The 22,608-nt window shown below is 48.6% G+C and overlaps 1 protein-coding gene across 4 annotated transcripts in view; it reads right to left on the reverse strand.

Moving 5' to 3' along the window:
• Window positions 1-22,608, reverse strand: part of LOC144169681 (monocarboxylate transporter 12-like) — a 40,136-nt gene that overhangs the window by 15,719 nt on the left and 1,809 nt on the right. For 2 of the 4 annotated variants that reach the window (XM_077698968.1, XM_077698969.1), the window contains exons 2-5: window positions 14,657-14,900; window positions 13,494-13,637; window positions 11,425-11,830; window positions 6,817-6,981 (exon numbers count right to left, since the gene is read on the reverse strand). In XM_077698968.1, the coding sequence (XP_077555094.1) occupies window positions 6,817-6,981; window positions 11,425-11,830; window positions 13,494-13,637; window positions 14,657-14,843 (902 nt within the window). In that variant the 5' untranslated portion in view covers window positions 14,844-14,900. The remainder of the gene's footprint in view (window positions 1-6,816; window positions 6,982-11,424; window positions 11,831-13,493; window positions 13,638-14,656; window positions 14,901-22,608) is intronic. The other 2 variants (XM_077698970.1, XM_077698971.1) reach the window with 2 other exon arrangements.

The following is a 22,608-nucleotide window of genomic DNA, read 5'->3' on the forward strand; positions in this document are numbered from 1 at the left end:
TTAGACGTTTACATTTGGCTGTGGGTATATAAGACTATTGCGCAGATCCAGTTTTACTTTGGCCGGGTGGCTGAATCGAGTCACAGACAGACAGACATACAGACAGACCAAAACTTCTGCATTTAAATAGCCCAAGAAAGACTATCGTCTTTAAAAAAACGCCTTCGTGGTCGGAAGAAGCGAACCAAGGTCCCTCGCGTTATAAAGCTAACGTCTATCCGATTGCACCATTCCGACGCGGCCGAAGCAGTTTTCATTTTGATATACTCGCTCAAGTGTCAGACGCTACCGCGCCCGCGGCGCAGGATCGTTCGTGCATTGATCTAATGTTGGTAAACCACTTGTGTCGCTCTGCAATGGCCGAGCCTCTGACCGTGTACCACAGTGACCACAAAGCCATAATGTGCAACTGCAAAGTCGTCGATGGAGTATAGTATGTCATGTGTAAAGTGTAAACATGTTTGCAACGATGGACATGTTTTCACTGACTTTGTACTGACCATGTTAAAAATACAGAAGTTTGACTTTTCGGCACGCCTACAGGTTGATTGTTCGCATTATCAGCATGTGCTGCGGAAACATTTTATCATTGGGAACATCGTTTTGCTTCACCATACGGAATGCCGTCAAACTCTGTACTTAAGTGTAAGCATATGGTCTTACTCTAAGCTACTCGAACTTCTAAATAAATTGAATTCAAACAAACCAATTGCAAACGCCCATTTACTTAATTTCGCGCAGACAAAGCTTCGCCTTTCAACCATATTTTTTGTTAGATAATAGGGTTTTTTTTTTTTTTTGTAACCATAAAAAGGTACTTGGAAACAAAATGACAAACCGAAACTGGGACTTCGCCAGGCATCCGGGGGGGTAGCTGAACTTTTCCGAACACAATGTTTTATCTGACGTAGTTTGTGACGTTATTGTTTGATGCTAAACAAAAGCCGCAGACAGAATCATCCTCATTTTACGCACAAAGCTATTTTTGCACTGTGAATATTGCAGTCCCTGTAAGAACTTTCAGAAGGATCAGATAGTGACCCTACCAAAAAAATTCGAGTGACAATTTTTGCCACTATAAATACTCCTTGCCCCGTATTTACAAAGTATCACTTTGGCCTCATGATACTTTTCGGCACCTTGACGCGTTTCAAGACTGAACTTATGCTGCAAGGGCGCCTTTTCGTGAACTTCTCAGCCCGAAAAGTAAGCGCTACTTAAGGTAGCTCCCGACCTACCTTGAGTGCACCCTTTCCCGACCAACATCGCGGACTACGACGATAGCTTAGCAGAGGTGTCAGATTTCGCGTGTTGTTGGAGAGATTGATGAAGCAGTAAAGAATGAAGCGCTTTCTGCGAGCAAAAATGATCCGCGCACACGCCTGCCGCCCGGACGCGGCCGTGTTTACACCCGCACACCGGCCCGGCCAGAGAGCGATGCGGCCGCGTCGGCACCATGGCCTCCGCGCATTGAACGACGCAGGCAGGTGCGGCTACCGTTTTTCACCGCTTTCCAGATAGAACCAATAGGGCAAACCGAGTTACACATACGAAAAAGGGGGATGATACTGTGGTGAAAATTTACGCAAAGGATAGTCATGCGCGGGCCGTAGTGCAAGCGGCTATCAAATATCGGCTCCGATGTTCTCTCAAAGTTCTCTACCGTAACCGGCCACTGACGGAGCTGGCTGATCCGAGCGCTTCGAAGCTGGCGCCTCGGGAGCGTCCTTCACTACTGGTTCAAGAGTCAAGCCCCGCCTACACTCCGTACGCGGATTGGCGCGTCGCGCGCTAGCCTCGTTCGCAGGAGCCTAGCGTGCCCCAAAAAGGGGGCCTTTCATAACGCCTCAAAAAAGGTTTCTGAAACGCGCGGCGGCCTTTTCTCATTTTGATTCATTTCGGACACTTATGAAAGGCGTCCTAAAGGCATAAGATAAGTTTGCCTTCTGAATACGGTGGTTAGTGTATCACCCGCCGCCTGCGAGAGCTGACTCACACTGGACCAGCCCCGCGCTTTCAATGGAACGTTTCCAGGCGACGACGGCTTAATTTCCGAATATTTCTCCAATCAGCCAGGAAGACCGCAACCGAATTACCGTGGCACCCATCACAAGACTAATAAACACAGGAAAGGACGACACAAGACGAAAAATTAGAGCAGCATACTTTACGAAGAAAACACGAAGCACACGAAATGAACGGCACATCTTCACAGATGCTAGCAACCATAAGAACCAGTGGGCATGGGCTGCTGTCGAATTCGAAGGAAGTGAAGCAACGGGCACTTGTTCCTGCGCACAGAGCACTGAAGCAGAAATATACGTCATTGGCCAAGCCATCCAAAAATACGCACACCCCACTGAACCTCTAAACATCTACAGTGATTCCCAACAAGCATGTTTACGCATCCTATACAATCGAGCCCCCCCCCCCCCCCCTCTACACAGCACGCACGCTTTATGAAAAGATAAAACGAACGATTAGTTTCTACTGGGTACCTGGTCATGTCGGGATGCAGGGTAACGAAAGAGCAAACCGACTCGCCCATGAAACCGCACTCCGGGCTCCCTGCAACCGCATTCAGCCCCAGAGAGATCGCATCCCCCAAAATCCATCACAGTGAAAGATCTACGACACAACCCAGAAGCTTACCCTAAACCACACACACACCTAACCAAAGAAGAACAGGTCTTAGTGAGTCAGGCACAAACGGGTACCCTCCTAACCCCAGCACGAATAGCCCTTTACCAAGGAAGACAACTCCCACAGTGTTAAAAATGCCTGGGAGTGCTGGACCAGCGTCACCGATTCGGCAACTGCAACAAGGGACCAGGGCAAGAAACCATTGTGGGACTCTCGTCACGTGAAGACCAAACCGACCTCACCGCTTTCATCAAGCAAAGCCTCGAACGCCACCGCAAGGGACATCAACAAGCCCCCGACAAGGACTCAGCCTAGTCCACACGACGCCGCCTAGGAAGCCACGACAGGCAACCTAGAGGTTCCCTGAACAAAGGGTACCTATACCGGCAAAAGATATATAGACTAAAGCTTTCATTCATTCATTCATTCCTCTCAACGGCTACCTTGAGTATGTTTATGATTACTTGGAGTGTGAAGAAGCGCTCGCGCACAAACCGTTCCTGTAATGCATAGAAAGTCACTCAGGCTGTCACTCACGTAGTGTGCAAACCCTATGTAAACTTACAGCAATCCCCATCAACCTCGCCTTCAAAGCCTGTTTTTTTCGTGAGCAGAAGCTAGAGGACGATGGCTGAGGCAAGCAAACGCAAATGACGTCACGTCATCAAAGCCAGCCATTCCCACATCGCCCGGCCGTTGGCGGTCTATAAAACACAGCTAGTTGAAAGTGTGCATTACTAAGGATCACTGTTCCACATGTTGAAAGTCTGCGAGACTTTCCATTATACTATACTGCTCGCCAGAGCATGCGACGCAGCTTTCAGTCACACTTCCCGAATGTCGAGTTGATATTGTAGAATCTGCGTTGGCACTACGGAAAGCCTCGAATCCTTTTTCTGCACTGTTTTGCAAACGACGCCTTTTCGCTAAGCGGACACCTTCCAAGCGAGAGGTGCGTTGAGCGGTGTTTCGGCAGCACGACGCCTACTTGTAGCTTCTGCTTGATGACGCCGTCTCTGCGACGGTGCCGTGGCACACATTCCAGCTTACACCTTTTTAGCTTGCGGCGCATCTCACTGATGTTCTGTCAGCCCGACGCCTGCAAGGTGTCTCGAGCTGGTGTCACCGTCGCTGCAGCAGCACGGCTGCTTGAAACTCGAGGAGCGGATGGGGATGACGGATGCGTGTGTTTGCGCGCTCATTCGCATGGCACGCGCGAGCGCACAAGCCCCCCTCTCTTGCGACAAAGCCAGAGAGAACGGCCTCGAAGGCACGTTTAGCTAAATACGTCAAACAGCTTCTGCTTTTAAACGGCGCGAAAATAACTACAAAGAGTCAAATTCCGGCTCGGATGTGAGCTGTAGTTTGTAATTGGCGTAGTTTCCTAACCATTCCCTCAAAGAATCTGCTGTATGTTTACTTGCTGGATAAAAGGCGCACCAAAACTCAACGTTACCTTGTTAGCATTCGTCGGGTCCCTTCCTCTCGTGTAGTCCTATACTGTCACGGTGTTTCTACTTTGGATATTTGTCTGTCCCGGCTGCATGAATATTTTTGGTATGTGTACAAGAAGATGTCATAGTATTTTGTTGCGAATATCTATAGATTGCTTCATATTTTTTTTAATATCGGTATTACACTATTGGCAAAATTGTTCTCCATACCCGAAACTGTCCTGTAGCCAGCTGATAAAACAATAACTGCTTTTATTTCATGTTAAGATCGAGAATGACATTCACGCATTCATTACTTCTATACCTAATGGTACTGCGTGCGGCGTCAGCGCTAGCACATGAAACCGATGAACTGCACACGAAGACTTTAAATAGGCACTCCGGTCTCATCCTAAACCAGCTTCCTGCCCACTGTGGAACGGCTGCTAACGACTGCGCCTACTAGCAGCTAATTTTGCTCATGGCGAATCCATCGTGATCCAGCATATTTTACAAGATGAGACCTGGCGGCTCTGGCTTCTTCGGTTACAAAGAGATCTCACCATTCGATCTGGACCAACCCCACAACACCTATACGTGCCGCTACACACGGACGACCCTGACCGCAGAATCCAGATAACGAGCGGCCTGTGTAAGCATCTTCAGAATTGCCACTTTTGAAGACGTCCACTACCCAACATTCTAGACCCCTATGTCGTCCACGTTGCCGACTTTGTGTCACCAAAGGATTGAAAAGGGCAAAAGAGCCATTGCTGTTCCCCAAACGCTGGTGTGTTTTTATAAGCCGATGCAAAACCCATCACCCCTACGTCCATGGATCGTGTGAAATACTAGGCGGCATAGGACATTTTGTTATGGACTGCCCAGGGCATGCGACACACAGTGGGCTGTTTTATTTACAAAACTTCAAAAGAGAGCCGCCCCGCATGCTTGTTTAGAGGAGATAATATTTTTTACCGGGCACTGGATCACTTGGACAGACATTTTGTGCCTAGTCATGCAGTTTTTGAAGGACGAAAGCCTATGTGAAGTTTCGTTATTTGTCGCGTAGAGTTTTATAGGTGGTGATCGGGTGGAGCAATTGCCGGCACACTTTGCAAGACTAGGATCGCCCGTTAATTAACATCAACTACAACAACAACGATTTGGAAGCATATTCTTGGCTTCAGAAGACTCTGCACACGGCTTGGCCTGTTCCGACGTGAACCTAACACACATTCTCTCTGCGTGTCCTCGTAAGTACAGCGCACGAAAAAACTTTTTTTTTTGGGAGGGGGGGGAGGGGGGGGGGACTGCCCCTGTTCCCCGAACTCTCTTTGTGTGAACTGCTTGGCTTTTACTGAAGTTCTCGCCACTGTGAGTAAATTTAAAGTGTTTCAAATTCATACCGAAATATTGAGTAGATTATAAAATGCGTGAAAGCTTATTGAAATGCGTGAAAGAGCATGTTTGCTGCGGTGCATAGTGAAGGGCTATTCATTGGGACCACCTGTGGATCATTAACCTGGTATTCCTTAACCACCATAGTCACACCGAGTTACTCTGCCGCAATGCGGTTCTGTGTATGAGATTGTTTTAAATACGACTCTCCTTCCCACAGACTACTTAGTCGCACCGAACTCTCTTTGTGTGAATTGCTTGGCTTTTACTGAAGTTCTCCCCACTGTGAGTAAATTTAAAGTGTTTAAAATTCATACCGAAATATTGAGTAGATTATAAAATGCGTGAAAGCTTATTGAAATGCGTGAAAGAGCATGTTTGCTGCGGTGCATAGTGAAGGGCTATTCATTGGGACCACCTGTGGATCATTAACCTGGTATTCCTTAACCACCGTAGTCACACCGAGTTACTCTGCCGCAATGCGGTTCTGTGTATGAGATTGTTTTAAATACGACTCTCCTTCCCACAGACTACTTAGTCGCACCGAACTCTCTTTGTGTGAATTGCTTGGCTTTTACTGAACTTCTCCCCACTGTGAGTAAATTTAAAGTGTTTCAAATTCATACCGAAATATTGAGTAGATTATAAAATGCGTGAAAGCTTATTGAAATGCGTGAAAGAGCATGTTTGCTGTGGTGCATAGTGAAGGGCTATTCATTGGGACCACCTGTGGATCATTAACCTGGTATTCCTTAACCACCATAGTCACACCGAGTTACTCTGCCGCAATGCGGTTCTGTGTATGAGATTGTTTTAAATACGACTCTCCTTCCCACAGACTACTTAGTCGCACCGAACTCTCTTTGTGTGAATTGCTTGGCTTTTACTGAAGTTCTCCCCACTGTGAGTAAATTTAAAGTGTTTCAAATTCATACCGAAATATTGAGTAGATTATAAAATGCGTGAAAGCTTATTGAAATGCGTGAAAGAGCATGTTTGCTGCGGTGCATAGTGAAGGGCTATTCATTGGGACCACCTGTGGATCATTAACCTGGTATTCCTTAACCACCGTAGTCACACCGAGTTACTCTGCCGCAATGCGGTTCTGTGTATGAGATTGTTTTAAATACGACTCTCCTTCCCACAGACTACTTAGTCGTACGAAGTCTTTCAGTTGCGACGCCCGTCTCTTCAGTGTCCCACCCACATATCCCCACTTCGACTCTGTCGTGTGTGCACCTTCACTCGTACACCTAGACCTCCAGCCGTGGGGAAACTCCCCGCCGTATCGCATGCTTAGCCGCCATGCGCCTCTCGGCCGTAGTGAGAGGGAACCTACGTTTCGTACATCCAGGCTGTCCTGGCCCTCTGCCATACGCTGGATGGCAAAACGTCCGAGCACGACAAAGTCGGCCATGTCCTGGAGATTGCCGGCGACGCGTTCCATCCGCTCCTGTGCAAGGATTGCACCCCCCCGGGTGGAGTCGATTCTGCACGTACTCCGCTGCTTGAAACAGGCAAAGAGCCGTCGCATTTCAGCTGGATTGTGTTACACAGCACCTGCTGAATGCATCCAGCAAATAACGATTTACATAGTTAAATACAGTAGAACCCCGCTCTTACGTTCCCCAGTGCTGCGTTTTCCCGGCTGCTACGTTGCTTTTGTCTAGTCCCGGTGCAGCTCACATAGAGTTCCTTGCATGTGCAGCTCTCCCGTCCATAACAGTCCTTTCAACAGTGATTACACTGTAGTTATATAGTGAAATGTGAAGTATTTTCCCGCAACTAATAGTGGGTGCGAAAACTTGTTTTGTGCAGTTTTAAGTCTTGCACGTTGCGCGACTAAGTTCCAGAGCCTTGGAAACTAACCCATACAAATGCACGGGGAGTAAGATTTGACGGCGAATTGAACAAAGCATATTCAGAATCCTGCAAAGAACTTCTAGAGTTTTCATCTTCACGTTGCTTTCTTACTTTATGCCAAATATCACTTTCCTGAAGTGGTTTTGCTGGGTTCCTGAGAGGTCGGAATTTTGAGCGAGAAAGCTGGGTATGCATTAAAATCCTCACTGTTACATCGTGGCTCAGAGTACGTCACCGGATCATGCGTCGCAATCTGACACTCCGAAACCTCCCAGGCAACATGCGCGGACCGCCCTTTTGACGTTTGACGAGCCTTGGCCAGGCTTGGCTACGGAACTGACTTCATGAAGCCGCACTATAGTGCCTAGAATATATTCTAGGCACTATAGCCGCACGCGGATAAGATTTGTCCCGACTAGATGGCCCTATGTTACTCTATGCTATCACCATCATCACTGCGCTTACAATGGAAGTTTCACTTCGGAATGCCGGAAGTGCGTGTTTGCCACAAAAACACCACCGCAAGAGTAGCACACGCTCTCTACGGCATCATGCGCTTCAAGCTTTGAGAACACCGTTGAACTTGCAACCACGAACATTGTTGTGCCTTGATGGCGTCGCGAAAATGGGAGGCGCTTCCCTTCAGGAAAAGCTTGTCGTACTAAACGCAGTAGACAAGCAGCCAGCGCGGAAGAGAGTTGACATCGCTAGGGATCTTGCATTGCCACGCGTGGTGTTTTCCAGCGATCGCGAGAAGCGGCAATCCTACATTCTCGGGTTTTTTAAGGTTCGAAAGCCAAAGTTGCAGAAATAAATGCTTGCAAGTCAGAGCTAGGCTGCTTTCGTTCATTTTCGAAAGTTTCCTCACTGCTGCGTTTTCCCGGTTGTTAAGTTTCGTTTTCCCGGCCCGCTGAAAAACGTATAAATGGGGTCCACTGTATCGTGCATGATTCTTTCGCAGTGCCACCGGTCCCATCTTTTGCCTAGATCCTTCCAATCACTGCTGATGGTTTGAAGTTTGTCTGGTGCCTTTAGCGGCTTCTGTGAACTGCCAATGTTTGTCAACAATGCTGGATTAACTGGGGACATTTTGACTCCAAAAGGCTTACCACTTCCCAGCTATCGTTATTCTGACGGCCGCCGCTACCGGTGCCATCATTGGATTGGCTAGTTCTGCAACCACAGCTGTTTTGACAACGACCGCTGCCGATCCCAGCACCACTGTGTTCCTGCGACCTCGCCCTGTGGAGTAGGTTTAAAAATGCAGTTGCATCCTGGAAGGAACTCTGTGCAGACTTCCTAATTGCGCTAGTATCTGATAATGCGTCAGCATTCGTAGTCTCCCTTCGCCCGAAATCTGACCGCCCGTCTCTGTAACGCTTGACAAGATGCGCTGTATGGGTATGCGTGAGTTCACCTAGAGTATTAAAAACCATAGAGCTACGATATTTCAATTAGACTGCTTATGTTGCGCCTAAAATGTTTTTTTTTTTCTCCAATGCGTTTGTGTGTACTACTGAAGCCAGCTTTAAGGCGACCCAAAATCATCTTTTTGGCAGTGCATTTGTGTATACTGTTGGAGCCAACTTAACTGTTGCTCAAAATGATCTTTTTGGCGATGTATTTGTGTATACTAGTTGAGCTAACTTTAATGCGGCCCGTTGCACAGCAATTAAGTGCACTATACAGTCACTAAAGGCCGCAATCTGACTTTGTCCTCCGCTCCATAAGCTTCCTCGCCTTGGCTGAAGGAAGGATACCGCAATGATTTTACATGCGAAGATCGCTTACAAGGATATCTAATCGACGGGATACTCGAGTAGAGGAGGAATTCAGAATACCGCCGTAAGTGTTCGTGAAGTTTCCTTTTCCGCATTGATTTCGTGTATACCAGCGAGATCTCAAGAGAGTAAATGAGCCACGAAAGAACACATCGGAGGACTGTGCGGGAGTGCTACGGATGAAGCCAGAAGGATTAGGCATCGCCTATGAGTTTTGGTATTGTTTATCATCGTGAGCGGAATACGAGGGCAGTGTTTAAGGAGTGGTGGGAACTGATCTCCGCTCCGGTTTGATTGATTGATTGATTGATTGATTGATTGATTGATTGATTGATTGATTGATTGATTGATTGATTGATTGATTGATTGATTGATTGATTGATTGATTGATTGATTGATTGATTGATTGATTGATTGATTGATTGATTGATTGATTGATTGATTGATTGATTGATTGATTGATTGATTGATTGATTGATTGATTGATTGATTGATTGATTGATTGATTGATTGATTGATTGATTGATTGATTGATTGATTGATTGATTGATTGATTGTAGGGTTTAACGCGCCGACGCAACGCAGGCGATGAGGCGCGCCGTAGTGGAGGGCTCCGGATTAATTTTGACCACCTGGGGATCTTTAACCTGCGCCGAAATCTCGTACACACGGGCGTTTTTGCTTTTCGCCTCCATCAGAAAAGCGGCCGCCACGGCCGGGAATCGAACCCGCGACCTCGTGCTCGGCACGCTCCGGTTTGAAATTAATGCATGAACGTAAAGGCGGGATCTGGGTTTCTAAACAGTGATGTGTAGCTTTCTCGGTTCTTCAGAGAATAAAATGAGCGATTGGTCAAGTTCGAGGATGGGGCGACGACATATCACACTATTAAGCCGTTTGTTTTACTTTGGAAACTTTTTTTTTATTCCCGGTACCCCTAGGGGCACACCCATCGTCAGGATATTCCATCGATTCCTATGTTACGACTAAATCCAACTCCATCACATTTTTGGGCCATGATCGTGAAGATACAATTGGTATCATTCCGTTTGATAATTCGTTCACACAGCGGCGATGCAGTAGCGCGGGTTTATGAATAAATTATTACCTCTAGTTGGCGGCTTGCAACTTATGCAGAAAAGCCATCCCTGAGGGAAGCCCGAGCCTTGCATTGGCTCTCGACGCCCGAAACCAGGCATTTCTAGAACGCCCCTAGTATACCGTTTTAACTGTGCTTTGCGTTCTAACCAACTCAGAGGTCACGTTTGCCCGCTTTAGCAGCGGTATTGGCCGCTGTCGCTGCTTTCGTTGTCCACTAGAACTGTCAAGTAGTAGTCGTCATTCCGATTCCACCCCTTTTGTCGCCTGCACGGTCCTGCAATCGCTCCACAGTTGTTTTACGACGCGTGCAAGCGATTACGGGCTCACCGAGACGCTGTGTGGAGGACGATTCATTCCGCCACCGCTTCGACTTTGCGTCCCCTAGCAACGAGGTCGGCAGCAATGCGAACGCAGCGCTACCGCAGCCAATGCCACCGGTGGCTCTGCTGACGGCGCTCCTCCCCGCACGTGCTCTGTCGTTTAATGGGCGAAGCCCCTTATGAGCTCAGGCTGTCGGCGTCTCATATCGTCGTCGTAACCACCATCTCATGTAGTCACGGTACTAAAACCCCGTTTACGCCACGCGCTAAAACGTAAGGAGTACTAAAAAAACACCGGGACACTCGTTTACGCCTCGCGCTGGAACTTTTCGTAACGCGTATACTAAGAAACACCAAGGCACTCGTTCGCCCCTCGCGCTAGAATGCTTCATGCTTCAAAGACAAGATTTTTGCAGCAAACCTGTGTACCTCTACCCCCCAATGGTTTCATCTCCATTGGCAAAAATGCCAAGGCGCCAAGAATACACTTATACAATACATGCTTCGCCCCTCACCAGGTTTCACGTTAGTGGAGATGGCCCGGCATTTTTTATATCGCTCAGTCCGCGGTTCTACGCCTCAAAGTCTTGCCGGCGTGCCACATCAACCTCTCATACAATGAAACGTAGTTGTAGCGTGTTATGAGCGAGTACTCATAACCGACTGGTTGTAGTAATTCCTACTTGAGAAAATGCAGGCGCCTGGCTTTGATCCCTAAAACTTCTGATGTGGCAAAGCGTTCAGACTTGTGCTGCCATATAGCGCATGCACCGTGGTACCCGTGAAGGGCACACACGGCGATGTACACGGGTAGACCGCTACGCACGCACGGCGACCGACGAATCCTCCAAAACCAAAGCTCAGCCGCTTTCAGACGCTCACCTTGGAGCCGTAATGGACTCGACAATCTCCTTGGAGCAGGAATGCGCGAGTGACGCTGTGTGGAAGCTGCTTGTTCGCCTTCTGGCTGGTGGCACGGGTGCCTCGGTGATGATATCATCCTCCTCACTGTCGCCGCCGTCGCGGCCAGCGGCAGCGCTGTCGCTGTTCGGTGGCACCCGGTTGACGAATATGCAGCCAAACAGCATGTTCAGCTCCAGCGCTCCGAGGATGAGCAGCGCCGTGGGGAACTCGAGGTTCTCGCGGAGCATCTCGACGAACAGCGGAGACACGAAGCCCGACACGGCGGTCACCACGAACAGTAGGCTCATGGCGGTGCCCCGGAGTCGCACGAAGTGCCGAGCCACCACGGTGAACGGCAGCACTTCTTCGCACGCAACACCGAGACCTGCATAATGAAGGGGGGGGGGGGGGGGGGGGTGATTTCGTTTTTGAATGTAGGGTTTAACACGTTACACAGGCGATGAAGCGCGCCGTAGTGGAGGGCTCCGGATTCATTTTGACCACCTACAGATCTGTAACGTGCGTCAAAATCTCGAACACACGGGCGTTTCTGCTTTTCGCCTTCATCACAGGAGAGGCCGCCGCGGCCGGGAATCGAACCCACGTCCTAATCGGGCTCAGAAGCACAACGCCTTAGCCACTGAGCCACCGTGGCGGGTGGGTGGAGAGTTTCGCTATCCCATCTGCAACACACACTTGCTATATACACGACTTCAGTTATTTCGGCAAGTGTTGTTTATTAAGGCGTACTTGAAACTTGATCGGTTCCAAGAAAGGCTGCACGGACTACCAAAGTTCTTTCAGTATTCCTGCGGAGCACAGGTCTGGACGAAGTTGAAAAACTGTTTCGAGGCTTTTGCGTGAGACTCGAAATTTTGTGCACATCATCCCACATCTTCCTAGTGAGTTTCCTTTATTTTTGTTTCTTCTCACCTGTCGTAGCAATGCAGGTGCAGAAGATCGGCAAATATCTCCTTTACCCTAAAAACACATCATCCCCACATTTATATATCTCTCTCTCTCTCTCTCTCTCTCTCTCTCTCTCTCTCTCTCTCTCTCTCTCTCTCTCTCTCTCTCTACTTTTGGCCACACTTGTAGATGCAAGCACTCCGTTGACAACACTGCCAAAGCAGCTTGTATTCGTCTAACATTAACTCGATAGGCGATACGTCACATTCAGAAACAGTTTTGAGATCCGTTAATCGCTATGAACAGTGGCCACACTCAACTACATATCGAGTCGGGAGTAGTACAACGGCTCAAAGCGACGCTTGGAGCTCGCGCGTCCGAGCAACCCCCGATTGAGCAGGCCGGGTATAGTCTGCAAAGAGTTCTTTACTTAATAAGGTTATAAGTGTATTACGGAAGGTAATTCCTTACTCTGGATGAGTAGACCTGCGGATGTTCTTTGCTAGGCGTAGCAGTCGACCATCGAAAGTTTCTAGAGGTTGCTAAAAATATGGTTATGTAAGTGTACCCCGGTATCTAGGTATTGTTAAAACGGAGATTATTGCATTTTAAATACGATATTCAGTGGCTGATTTTTTTAACGTTATTCCCCGATGTCATCGAAATGCCTGCTCATTTCTGCTGCGAAAGTTATTGCCAGCTGTTTGATTGTTGGTTGATTGATTGATTGTGGGGTTTAACGCGCCAACGCAACGCAGGCGATGAGGCGCGCCGTAGTGGAGGGCTCCGGATTAATTTTGACCACCTGGGGATCTTTATCGTGCGCCGAAATCTCGTACACACGGGCGTTTTTGCTTTTCGCCTCCATCAGAAAAGCGGCCGCCGCGGCCGGGAATCGAACCCGCGACCTCGTGCTCAGCAGCGCAATGTTTGATTGTTGGTCTTTAGGGGGCAGGTGTATTAGCTTAAGTTTATATTGCAGTTAGTATTCCATGTTCAAGCTCCTCACATCTATTAGAGAACTTCGACGATAAATCCAAACGAAGTTCCCGTACAACACCTCGCTGAAAGCTCGAGTACGGCAGAGGACATAATTCGCTATCACCAGTGCAAATGCCGCAATGTTCTGGTAAACTCACCGTAGAGAACGCCGTAGAGAAAGATGATGAGGCCGAGGCTCTTAGTCAGGGCGCACGCCATCACGGGTAGAGAGCATAGCAGGGCGCCCGCTATGAGCAGCACGCGATCAGAAAGCCACAAACCAAGAAGGCCATACAGCGGACCTGCGGGAGAAGTGCGCATGGAGTGAACAGGCGACGCTGTGGGACGCATTTTTCAAAGCAATGTACTGCGCGATATGCTAGAACAGAGAAAAAAAATAAAATTTCACTTTGGGCAAAAGGAGAGGGGGATGAATGAGGTGATGGCATCGGAGAGATTCCTGTAACCTGGCTGTTTCCGTCCATGCTCCACTGATGGCCTTGTGGCGAAGTCCACCGGGTCAGGTTACTCTTTCCTGTTTTTCTTGGTGGGCAGCCATTACATAGTGTCGCGTCTAATTTGTGTGTAAAGTGGGAATTCCCCAAAACTGTGTTTGTGCTTGGAGACTAGAAGCTGCCGGGATGTCAGCACGCGCCGGGCCTGCGTAATGGGCAGCGCGCCGGATGTCGGGTGCGTAGCCGGCGTCCGGGTGCTTGCGTGTGTATGAAAGTGCACGGCCTCTGCGATCAGCAACGGCGCGAAAGTAGAAAGAGGCACTACGCCGATTGAGGGAAAGGGCGATAGGTACAGATAGCAAACAGGGAGGAGGAAGAGTAGGCCAGCCGGCGTAGTGCGAATTTGACGGGCCGAGTCGGCGGCCTCGCACGGCCTCCGCATTCAGCAACGGTGCCGCAACGGGGCTGATCGAGGAGGCCGCAGTATGTGTGACGCTTCGGGCCTCACGCAGCGCTGCGAGCGTTAGTTTTCGTGTCGGTATACGTTGGGCACAGGGGCGTTACCATGCGTACGCACCTATGACTGATCTCCAACAAACTGCCTCATATCCCGCCCGCACCGCCTCATAATCATCCTCCCCAGCATGTCTCCTCGATAACCCTTAAAGCCTCCCCGCCTTTGATCGCTCCGCCATAATAGTAGAGGCCTTTTTTTTAACCTTAACTAGTACAGTTTAGCACAGTGTCATGCAGATCAGTACAGAGTGCTACTGGAACGATCAGTTAGTGAAAAATGAACATATGCTAGCTGCTTGCACCAGTGCAGCTCAGTGCAAGTAGAACCGAAGCCTTCCTAGTGGGTATACCTGCGAGTTGCGACGTGATGATGGCGAGCGTGAGGGGCCACGAGGCGTCCTCCCGATTGGCTTGCAGCATGTCCATGAAGCCGACGTAGAGGACAGACTCGGACTTGGCCAGCATCATGCCGAAGAAGACGTAGATGGCCGCGCACGCCGCCACGGGCCAGCAGGCCCTGGTGTCCGGGAGCGCCATGACGGCCGCGCGCGCACGACGCCGCCTTCCCAGCTATAGCGGAACTCGCTGCCCAACCTGCGTGATGGAAGACCCACGGGTCACGAGTACGTCGCCATGTAGCTGAACTAAAAATACGGGTTGGAAGTATTACAGCTTGATGCACCAATATTCCGCTGCAAGAAGGATGTAGACGTCGAATCGGCAATGAATTAGGTAAAAGCTCACTATACGTTATACTGACGGGCGTCTTTAACTCAAGAGATTGGACAAACCAGGCAAGGAGGCGTTCAGTTGGAAACTTTAGGATTGATAGTCTGAGTAACCGAGGAGATACACTGGTTTAGTTTGCTCAAGGAAATAACTAACAAAAAAAAACATAACTTAGTCAATAACAGACAGGGTAGAAGAACTTAAAATAGCACTACAGAACTGGTTCATGGTCTTGATAAGAGGGGATGATAGAGATGACGTACTGAATGACGACTTGGCGAAAATATTAAAACAGCCGGCGCTGGCCGAAGGAGAAGAACGTATGGGATAAACCGATAAACTATGTCAGAAAATGAAGACCCTCATTGAAAAACCCACAAAAATGACAGCAGCCACTGCGACGGAACAAGAAATATTGCCTGACATCTCCAAATTATTAAACGCAAAACTGCAGGTATTCGTGTCTACAACATGAAAAGTTTATTGGGATTCCGGTACCTCACTCACAAGTCCCTTTTTCTGTTTTTTTACTTTTAGAACGTACTCTTAGCCTCAAAGTAGGGACTGTTGCAGGATTTCAGTAGTATGTAACGGCAAAAATGTTGACACAGTCACAAGGCACTTAGCGCTTGCAAAACAGCGTTGAAGCGCAAAAAAAAAAAATGCACCCAACAAAAACAGTGTAAAGTATTGAGAAAGAGATATTAAGAATCATGCAAGGAGTAGCGAATGTAAAACCGAAGAGAACACAATTATGGGGTCGGAATTTCTACGGGAAGATAAAAGCAAAGTCAGGCAAGGAAAAATAACAGAGATGCTGATAAGTACAATATGCAACTGTTTCGCAAGTTCAGTGGCAGCATACGTCAGATAATCCGCATAAAGTGTCCAGGCTCGGGCAAGTAACAATGTTATCGGGCGCAAGCGAATTCTGTGACACATGATAGTTCGGAAACTGAGGGGAGGGGACGGAGAACGAGCGCTTGAAGGTGCTGCTGCAGAATTCGTATTCACGCAGTTTTCTGCTACATATTTTGTTCTGAAGTTGGTGTATTCCAGTCTATTCAACATTGTTTTGTCACTTTTCAAGGGAGAATGAGGGGGGGGGGGGGGGAACGTTTATTGGAGGTGATAATAGATCAGAGAAAAGTGGTGGAATCTTCTCATTTGAGGCCTATAGTTTTAAAAAAGCAGAAATGTAAGGCGCGACAATTTATTACGACTGTCGATTGTGGACAAGCCAGAACTGGCAAAAAGCGTTAGAGGCGAATGACAAAGGCGCTAGCTTTCAACTAAAAATCTCGCTGCACGAACGCGGTATAGCGTTTGCACACAGTCACGGCGTGGTCGCTAGAAAAGCGGCCATAAAAGTCACAAAAGTCCACCCACCCATAAAAGTCGGGTATCGGCGTGCTCCCCTTGACTTCACAAATCCAAAAATGCAGAAAGGTCAGGCGAACACTCTCGAAAAATCTCCTATGATACAAAATACGATACGAGACTGACCGTGCTGCTAAACATCTATTGCAAACTTCTATCGCCTCACCTTGCCTCAACCTCACCCTCAACTAATCAAGGAGGAAGTTCTCGTCTGGCGCCGATTACAACAAACCCCTAATACAATGCACCCATCCCTATTTCTCCTACCCAATAGGGCTCCTGCGCTGCCCAGGCGGCGCTGCACGGCAGGGGGCCAAACCGACTTCCGGGTAGTACTTCCTGGTAGTACAAAGCTGCTGGGGTCCCATAGGATACCGCGTTTGCAGAATGAAAATGTGTTCAGTTCTCCCGATTGTTTTTTCCGACATGGTCTCCCGCCCATCCCCGGCTCGTCCGATCTCTTCCGGCGATCAGTTTGGCACAAGGGAAAAAAAGGTTCGCAGCGCTAAATGCGTTTGCAACGTCGATGAAACTTCTGGGATGGTGACGGCGCTCTGTCACTCGCGGGTTCACCGATAGTCGTATGAAGTAAAATTTGGATGAAGATAGCTTCTTGCTTAAACTAATGCACTTGGTGGGAAGGACCTTTCAGCAACCGTTGATGGAGTAATGCAAGCGGCGGCGATCGTGCGTAAAATCAGCGAATCCGGTGGACCGCGCAGGCTCGACTGCTGCGGTGCGCCGCACTTCTGGGCACGTGAGCCCTTATTGGTGCACTTTCATGTAACACTGCTAGTTTGTGCCGCCGTTACAAATGCGTAGTGCAGGACTGGCTTGCCTTTTCATTCGATTTGTGGCTCAGTGACAAAATATAACAATCGTCAGAGGCGCGCAATTTTGTGTGTGTGTGTGTGATTCCGAAAGTAGGTTGACTGATTAATTGTAGGGTTTCACGCGTCGACGCAACGCAGGCGATGAGGCACGCCGTAGTGGAAGGCTCCGGATTAATTTTGACCACCTGGGGATCTTTAACGTGCGCCGAAATCTCGTACACACGGGTGTTTTTGCTTCTCGCCTCCATCAGAAAAGCGACCATCGCGGCCGGGAATCGAACCCGCGTCCTTGTGCTCAGCAGCACAACGGTTCATAAAGCATAACATAAATGAAGCCAACCAACGAAACTGGTGGAAAGGGAAGAGAAAGCCGACAAGCTCGTGGATTAAGGAAATAAAAGAGGCTATTGACCAGCGAAAAAATGCGTCGAGAGAACATAGGGAGGCAAAAAGAACTGGTACGGAACCGGAGGTAGTGAAGTAAAAATGGGATATCTACCGGGAAAAGAAACTAGAAGTGCAGAAAATGGTGCAAGCAAAGATCAAGCAGAAAAGCCAACAATGGATGGCAGAAATACGGAAGAAGAACAAAAGCGCATCCAAGAAGTTTTGGAACCGTGTAAAATTACAAAGCTCAATAAACGATATCCATCAAAAATTCTTGATTGATGGGGCGGAGAAACATTTAGGAGAGCACGCGTTGCCGCATATTCATCGAGGGATTAGTGAGGAGTTTGGGGAAATAGAGGTAGGGAAACCTGCACCGATAACATCAGCGCCACAGTAGACTGCGGAAAGGGAAGTTTGAGCAACCTTGAATGGAAAAAAAACTGTCTTTTCATCTTTTCTACAACTTTTCATCTTGTTGTACAATAAGAATGGAACTTGTGTCAGCGCCCCATTCGTGTCCCTCCTTAATGAGGAATTCGCCTATCTTGAAGATAGCTCTCAGTGAATAGGCGGTAAATCTCTTCGCTTCACAATGTTCGGTCATGCTGCAATCGATCTCCTAACATTCGCGCGGAACGTTGGCCAACTGTTGCAGCGCATGTGTGCTCTCCGATTCCTTTCCGATTGTTGTTGTTTAATCACGTGAGTTTTTTTTTTTTTTCTTCTGTGTCTGTATGATGCCGTCTACGTGGACGCGGCGGCGGTAGTAGAAGCATCAACAGGAGTTACAAGGACTGCGGCGAGCATCCATGCCAGGAAAGTGCACCACGTGGAAGCGGTGGCCATCGCCCTGGCCGTCGCCGACCCCAGCTGCACGACGGTGTTGTGCGACTCTCGAACAGCGGTACAGAAGTACGCAAAGAGCCGAGTGTGCAGTGAGGCCGCGCGCATCTTACGCAAGGCTGAAGACAACGGGCGCACCAGCGCTTTGGTGATCAAATGGTTCCCGGCCCACATGGGCAACACCATATCGGGACGGGGAGACGCGAACCACAACGAGAGGGCCAACGCAGTCGCACGAGGACTCGCCAACCGCGCGACAGCAGGCCAGGCCGACCCGGGGTACGGGACGCTCGACTTCACCAAAGACACGATGACCAGCTTCAACGACATAGTGAAGTGGTACAGACTGAACGGACGAACTATGCCGCCCCCTCACCCGGGACTCACCCGAGCTGAGGCAGTGTTATATAGACAATTGCAGACGGGATCCGTGCTCACCCCGGTGCTTGCCAAACACATTCGCCCCAGTGTGTACGGCAGTGATGTGTGTAGACTGTGCACAAAGGAACGAGCCACGGCAGCTCACATCCTTTGGGACTGTAGCGTAAATCCGCGAGAGGCCACCGAGAAGACGACGGTCCCAACGCAGCTGGAGGCTGCGACGAGGAGCTATGGCAATGACACAAAACTCAAGGCCGTCCAGCAGGTCTCGGCAGCCCTTGAGAAGCAGCGACCGGGTGAAGCTGTGGGGGAATGGGGTGCTAGCCTTCCTGGACCCGTGGGCGGAGTTCGTGCGCAGACCTCAAGGGATGCCCGGGACGGCGACCAGGCCGCGTCACGGTGACAGCACCCCTCCCCCATGTGGAGGGAGCCTAACCGAACTGCAGGCGACTAAATAAATTGACCCCTCTCTCTCTCTCTCTCTCTCTCTCTCTCTCTCTCTCTCTCTCTCTCTCTCTCTCTCTCTCTCTCTCTCTCTCTCTCTCTCTCTCTCTCTCTCTCTCTCTCTCTCTGATGCACCAGAAGGGTGCGCTATGTCGAGATTTTCCGCTTTTGGTTTCATTAAAACTCAGGTGTTATTAAGCGCTTGTTCTGTGTAGTTCTGATTCTCTACGCTTTTCGTCACCATGCGAAACAGAGTTTCATACTAATATATACTAGAGTGAAATCTGTGGCTGCAGTAGCGGGCCACCGTGGGCGGCGCCATTGCCGCTAGCGACGTCCCTCGCCTACTTGGCTTAGATAGCCATATGGCTTCTTTTTTGTCTCGAAGCCAAAATCAAGAAAGGGTAACATTTTTTTCTTGTGCACCGTGCATGAAGCTTCTGCATAATCACTGAGAAATTAATCTTTTTGGAGGTTCAATTTTATGATAACAAAACAAATTTGATGAACCTTCTACGTAATATCGCTGCTTTTTTGCAGCCAGAGCCAACTTTTCAGCTTGTTCTTGAGCCATGCCAAGGACAAGTGAAACGTGCCTTCCCGGCACATGATTTACCGCTCGCCGAAGCGCCGCGTCCCTAGACAGTGGCGCCAGATTTCTCTCTAGTATATATGAGTATGAAAGAAACACTATGGTGCGAAAGCCTTTGCGCTCACCCCAGTGTTTCAACGCGTTCTAACTGTATGTGTTTTGAGTCCGTGACAGTCAAAAGAAGGTATAGAACACTAAACCGAACGGAATGTGTGCCGGGGTAGCCGCAGCGCACTCACACAAGTCAGCTTTTATGCTTGTAGAACGACAAAATTGGGTGCAAATGCCTTAATGAGTAGGTACTGTAACGGCTGGCAAAAAACCTGACCTTATTTAACGTTTCCTGCCACCCTAAACGAATGAATGCGTTCTCTGCAGCCGTCTCCAGCAGAAAATGATGCCACTGGCAGTCAGCATTCCTCTGAGAGTGCGGCTGCGCGAAAGGGTACTTTTTGGAGCTAGGAGAGGAAGTACTGCTGATGTCAAAGTGGTGCGCGCTCGCAAAAGATGCAGTGCCGTCGATTTTACCGTAGTCTACAGCCCCCCAGCTACTCAGTACAAGCAGTCGCAAAAAGAAAGCGTCCGCTGCCGCAACAACGCCCTGACATACAAGGAAAGTAGCCCAGTTGCTTAAATGGATTAAACTAGCGGCGAGTACGCTCATGTTTCTACGCCGTAAATGACGTTTCACAACTGGCGGAAGTCACGCACGAAGCAGCGGAGAGGAATCGTTGTCACTCACTGCCGGTGTCCAGTGTTCAGAGGAGCTCTGCGCGCGTTTAAATGAGCTTAGGACGCCCGAACTCTCGCAGCTGTTGAAACAATGAAGTAAATTACGCGTTGAGATCGCATTGTGTGAGCTCGCACGGTGATCTTACACAAACAACGTTATGTTACACGCATGCCGCTGGTGCTGGCGAACCACCTTGCTTCGGACAGTGGTTGGTCAAGTCATTTGAAGCCTAGGTAGCTGCGAAGCTTAGTTGAGAGTTCTGCCACCAGATGTCCTTTAAATCAATGGTCTACGTGTGGCGCCCCGCCGCCACCAACTCTATTTGAAAGATTTTTGGGCTGCTATGTCCACCCCTAAAAGTGTATCTTACACCGTGGTTCAACCTAAGGCATATGTTGCAAGGCAAAGGGGTCCAACAGCGATCTCCGGGAATATTTTACGCAGACTAAATTGTTCTTTTAGCTAATAACAAGACCGATATGCAACGGCTCATAAATATTAGTGGTCAGGAAGCCAAAGACTTCGGGTTACATTTTAGCGCAGAAAAATCGGGAATAATGGTTTTCGATGACACTAGCACTGACGCAGCGTCAATCCAGTATGTCGAATTACCCAGAGTCAAGGAATATAAATATTTGGGAGTGTGGATAAATGAAGGGGATAACTACTTAAGAACTCACGAGGAGCAACTTCAGGTTAAGGGAAAGCGAAACGCAGCTATAATGAAGCGTAGAGCTCTGTGGGGGCATAACAAATATGAAGTAGTAAGAGGAATGTGGAAAGGAGTAATGGTTCCGGGTCTCGCGTTTGCGAATGCAGTACTCTGCCTAGAATCAGACGCTCTAGCAGGCCTTGAAGTGAACCAGAGAACGTTGGGCCGTTTGGCCTACGAAAAACAACTAACGAAGCAGTGCAGGGAGATATGGGCTGAGCGTCGTCTGACTTTCGAGAAGCGCAGAGTAAAATATGTTTTGAGAGGAGGTTGAGAGCAATGGATCAACTTTGGTGGACAGCTAAAGTTTTTAGGTATTTATACATGAAAAGCGTGGGCACACAGTGGCTAAGGAAGACTGGAAGGCTAACGTTGAAATACAGAAAGAACAGTGGAGAATCCAAGACAGCCAAGGTAACCAAAAAAGAGGCAAGCAGATAGAAACGAATAAATGGAGAGAAAAAAATGGAAGCTAAAACTTTGTTAGAGATGTACAGGGCTGATAAATTAGACATCCGAAAGGCAAATTTCTACGATAATTCCAAAGGCAGTGCTTTGTTTTTTGAGGCTAGAGCAGGTTGCTTGCGAACTAAGATCTTTGTGGGAAAGTATACACAAAATTACGGGGTATGCATGGTGTGCGGGAAAAAAAAACTATGCGGCACATAGTGTTAGATTGCGCGGGTATCCATCCAAATCTACATGAAGGAAATGTTCGGCTTCCAGAAGCCCTAGGATTTAAGGGTAGCACAGAGGAAGTTAACTTCAAGGCTGTCGAGGGGACGAAAAGAAGATAAGAATTCTGGTGGACTAAAAGCAGAGGGGGGAATATTGCCTAGGACAGCTACCACCTGCAACAGAAAAAATACGTATTTTGTGCCTAATAAGTCTTTTGTGCCTGCCCTAAGAGCAGCGCTAGTATTGAACCAAGAGTGTAAAACATGGGTATATTAGTTTCTTTTTGCTTTTTGGTAAGATGACGCGTGATCACGCCGTTACAAAGGAGATAGCAATATCAATCATCATCATCATCCTGGAGAGCGGTTGAGGGAGCTTCCCGCTTTGACGTTTAATTGGCGATTCCTTTGCGCTAACCGTACAATTTGCGTGGCGACGGCGCTGCCGTTTCCGAGCGATCGCCAATTAACGTTCGAGACGAAACAAGGGAACCGCAGCTCTGCTTTTTCAGTAGATTTTACACTGGGTGGAACTGAGTTTATTTTATTTTTTTTTTTTGTTTTGTTTTCTGTCGTGATATGCCCGCA

This window comes from Haemaphysalis longicornis, unplaced genomic scaffold, assembly GCF_048455015.1.
Source record: "Haemaphysalis longicornis isolate Haplotype H1 unplaced genomic scaffold, Haemaphysalis longicornis Haplotype H1 scaffold_2, whole genome shotgun sequence".
Classification (NCBI taxonomy): domain Eukaryota; kingdom Metazoa; phylum Arthropoda; class Arachnida; order Ixodida; family Ixodidae; genus Haemaphysalis; species Haemaphysalis longicornis.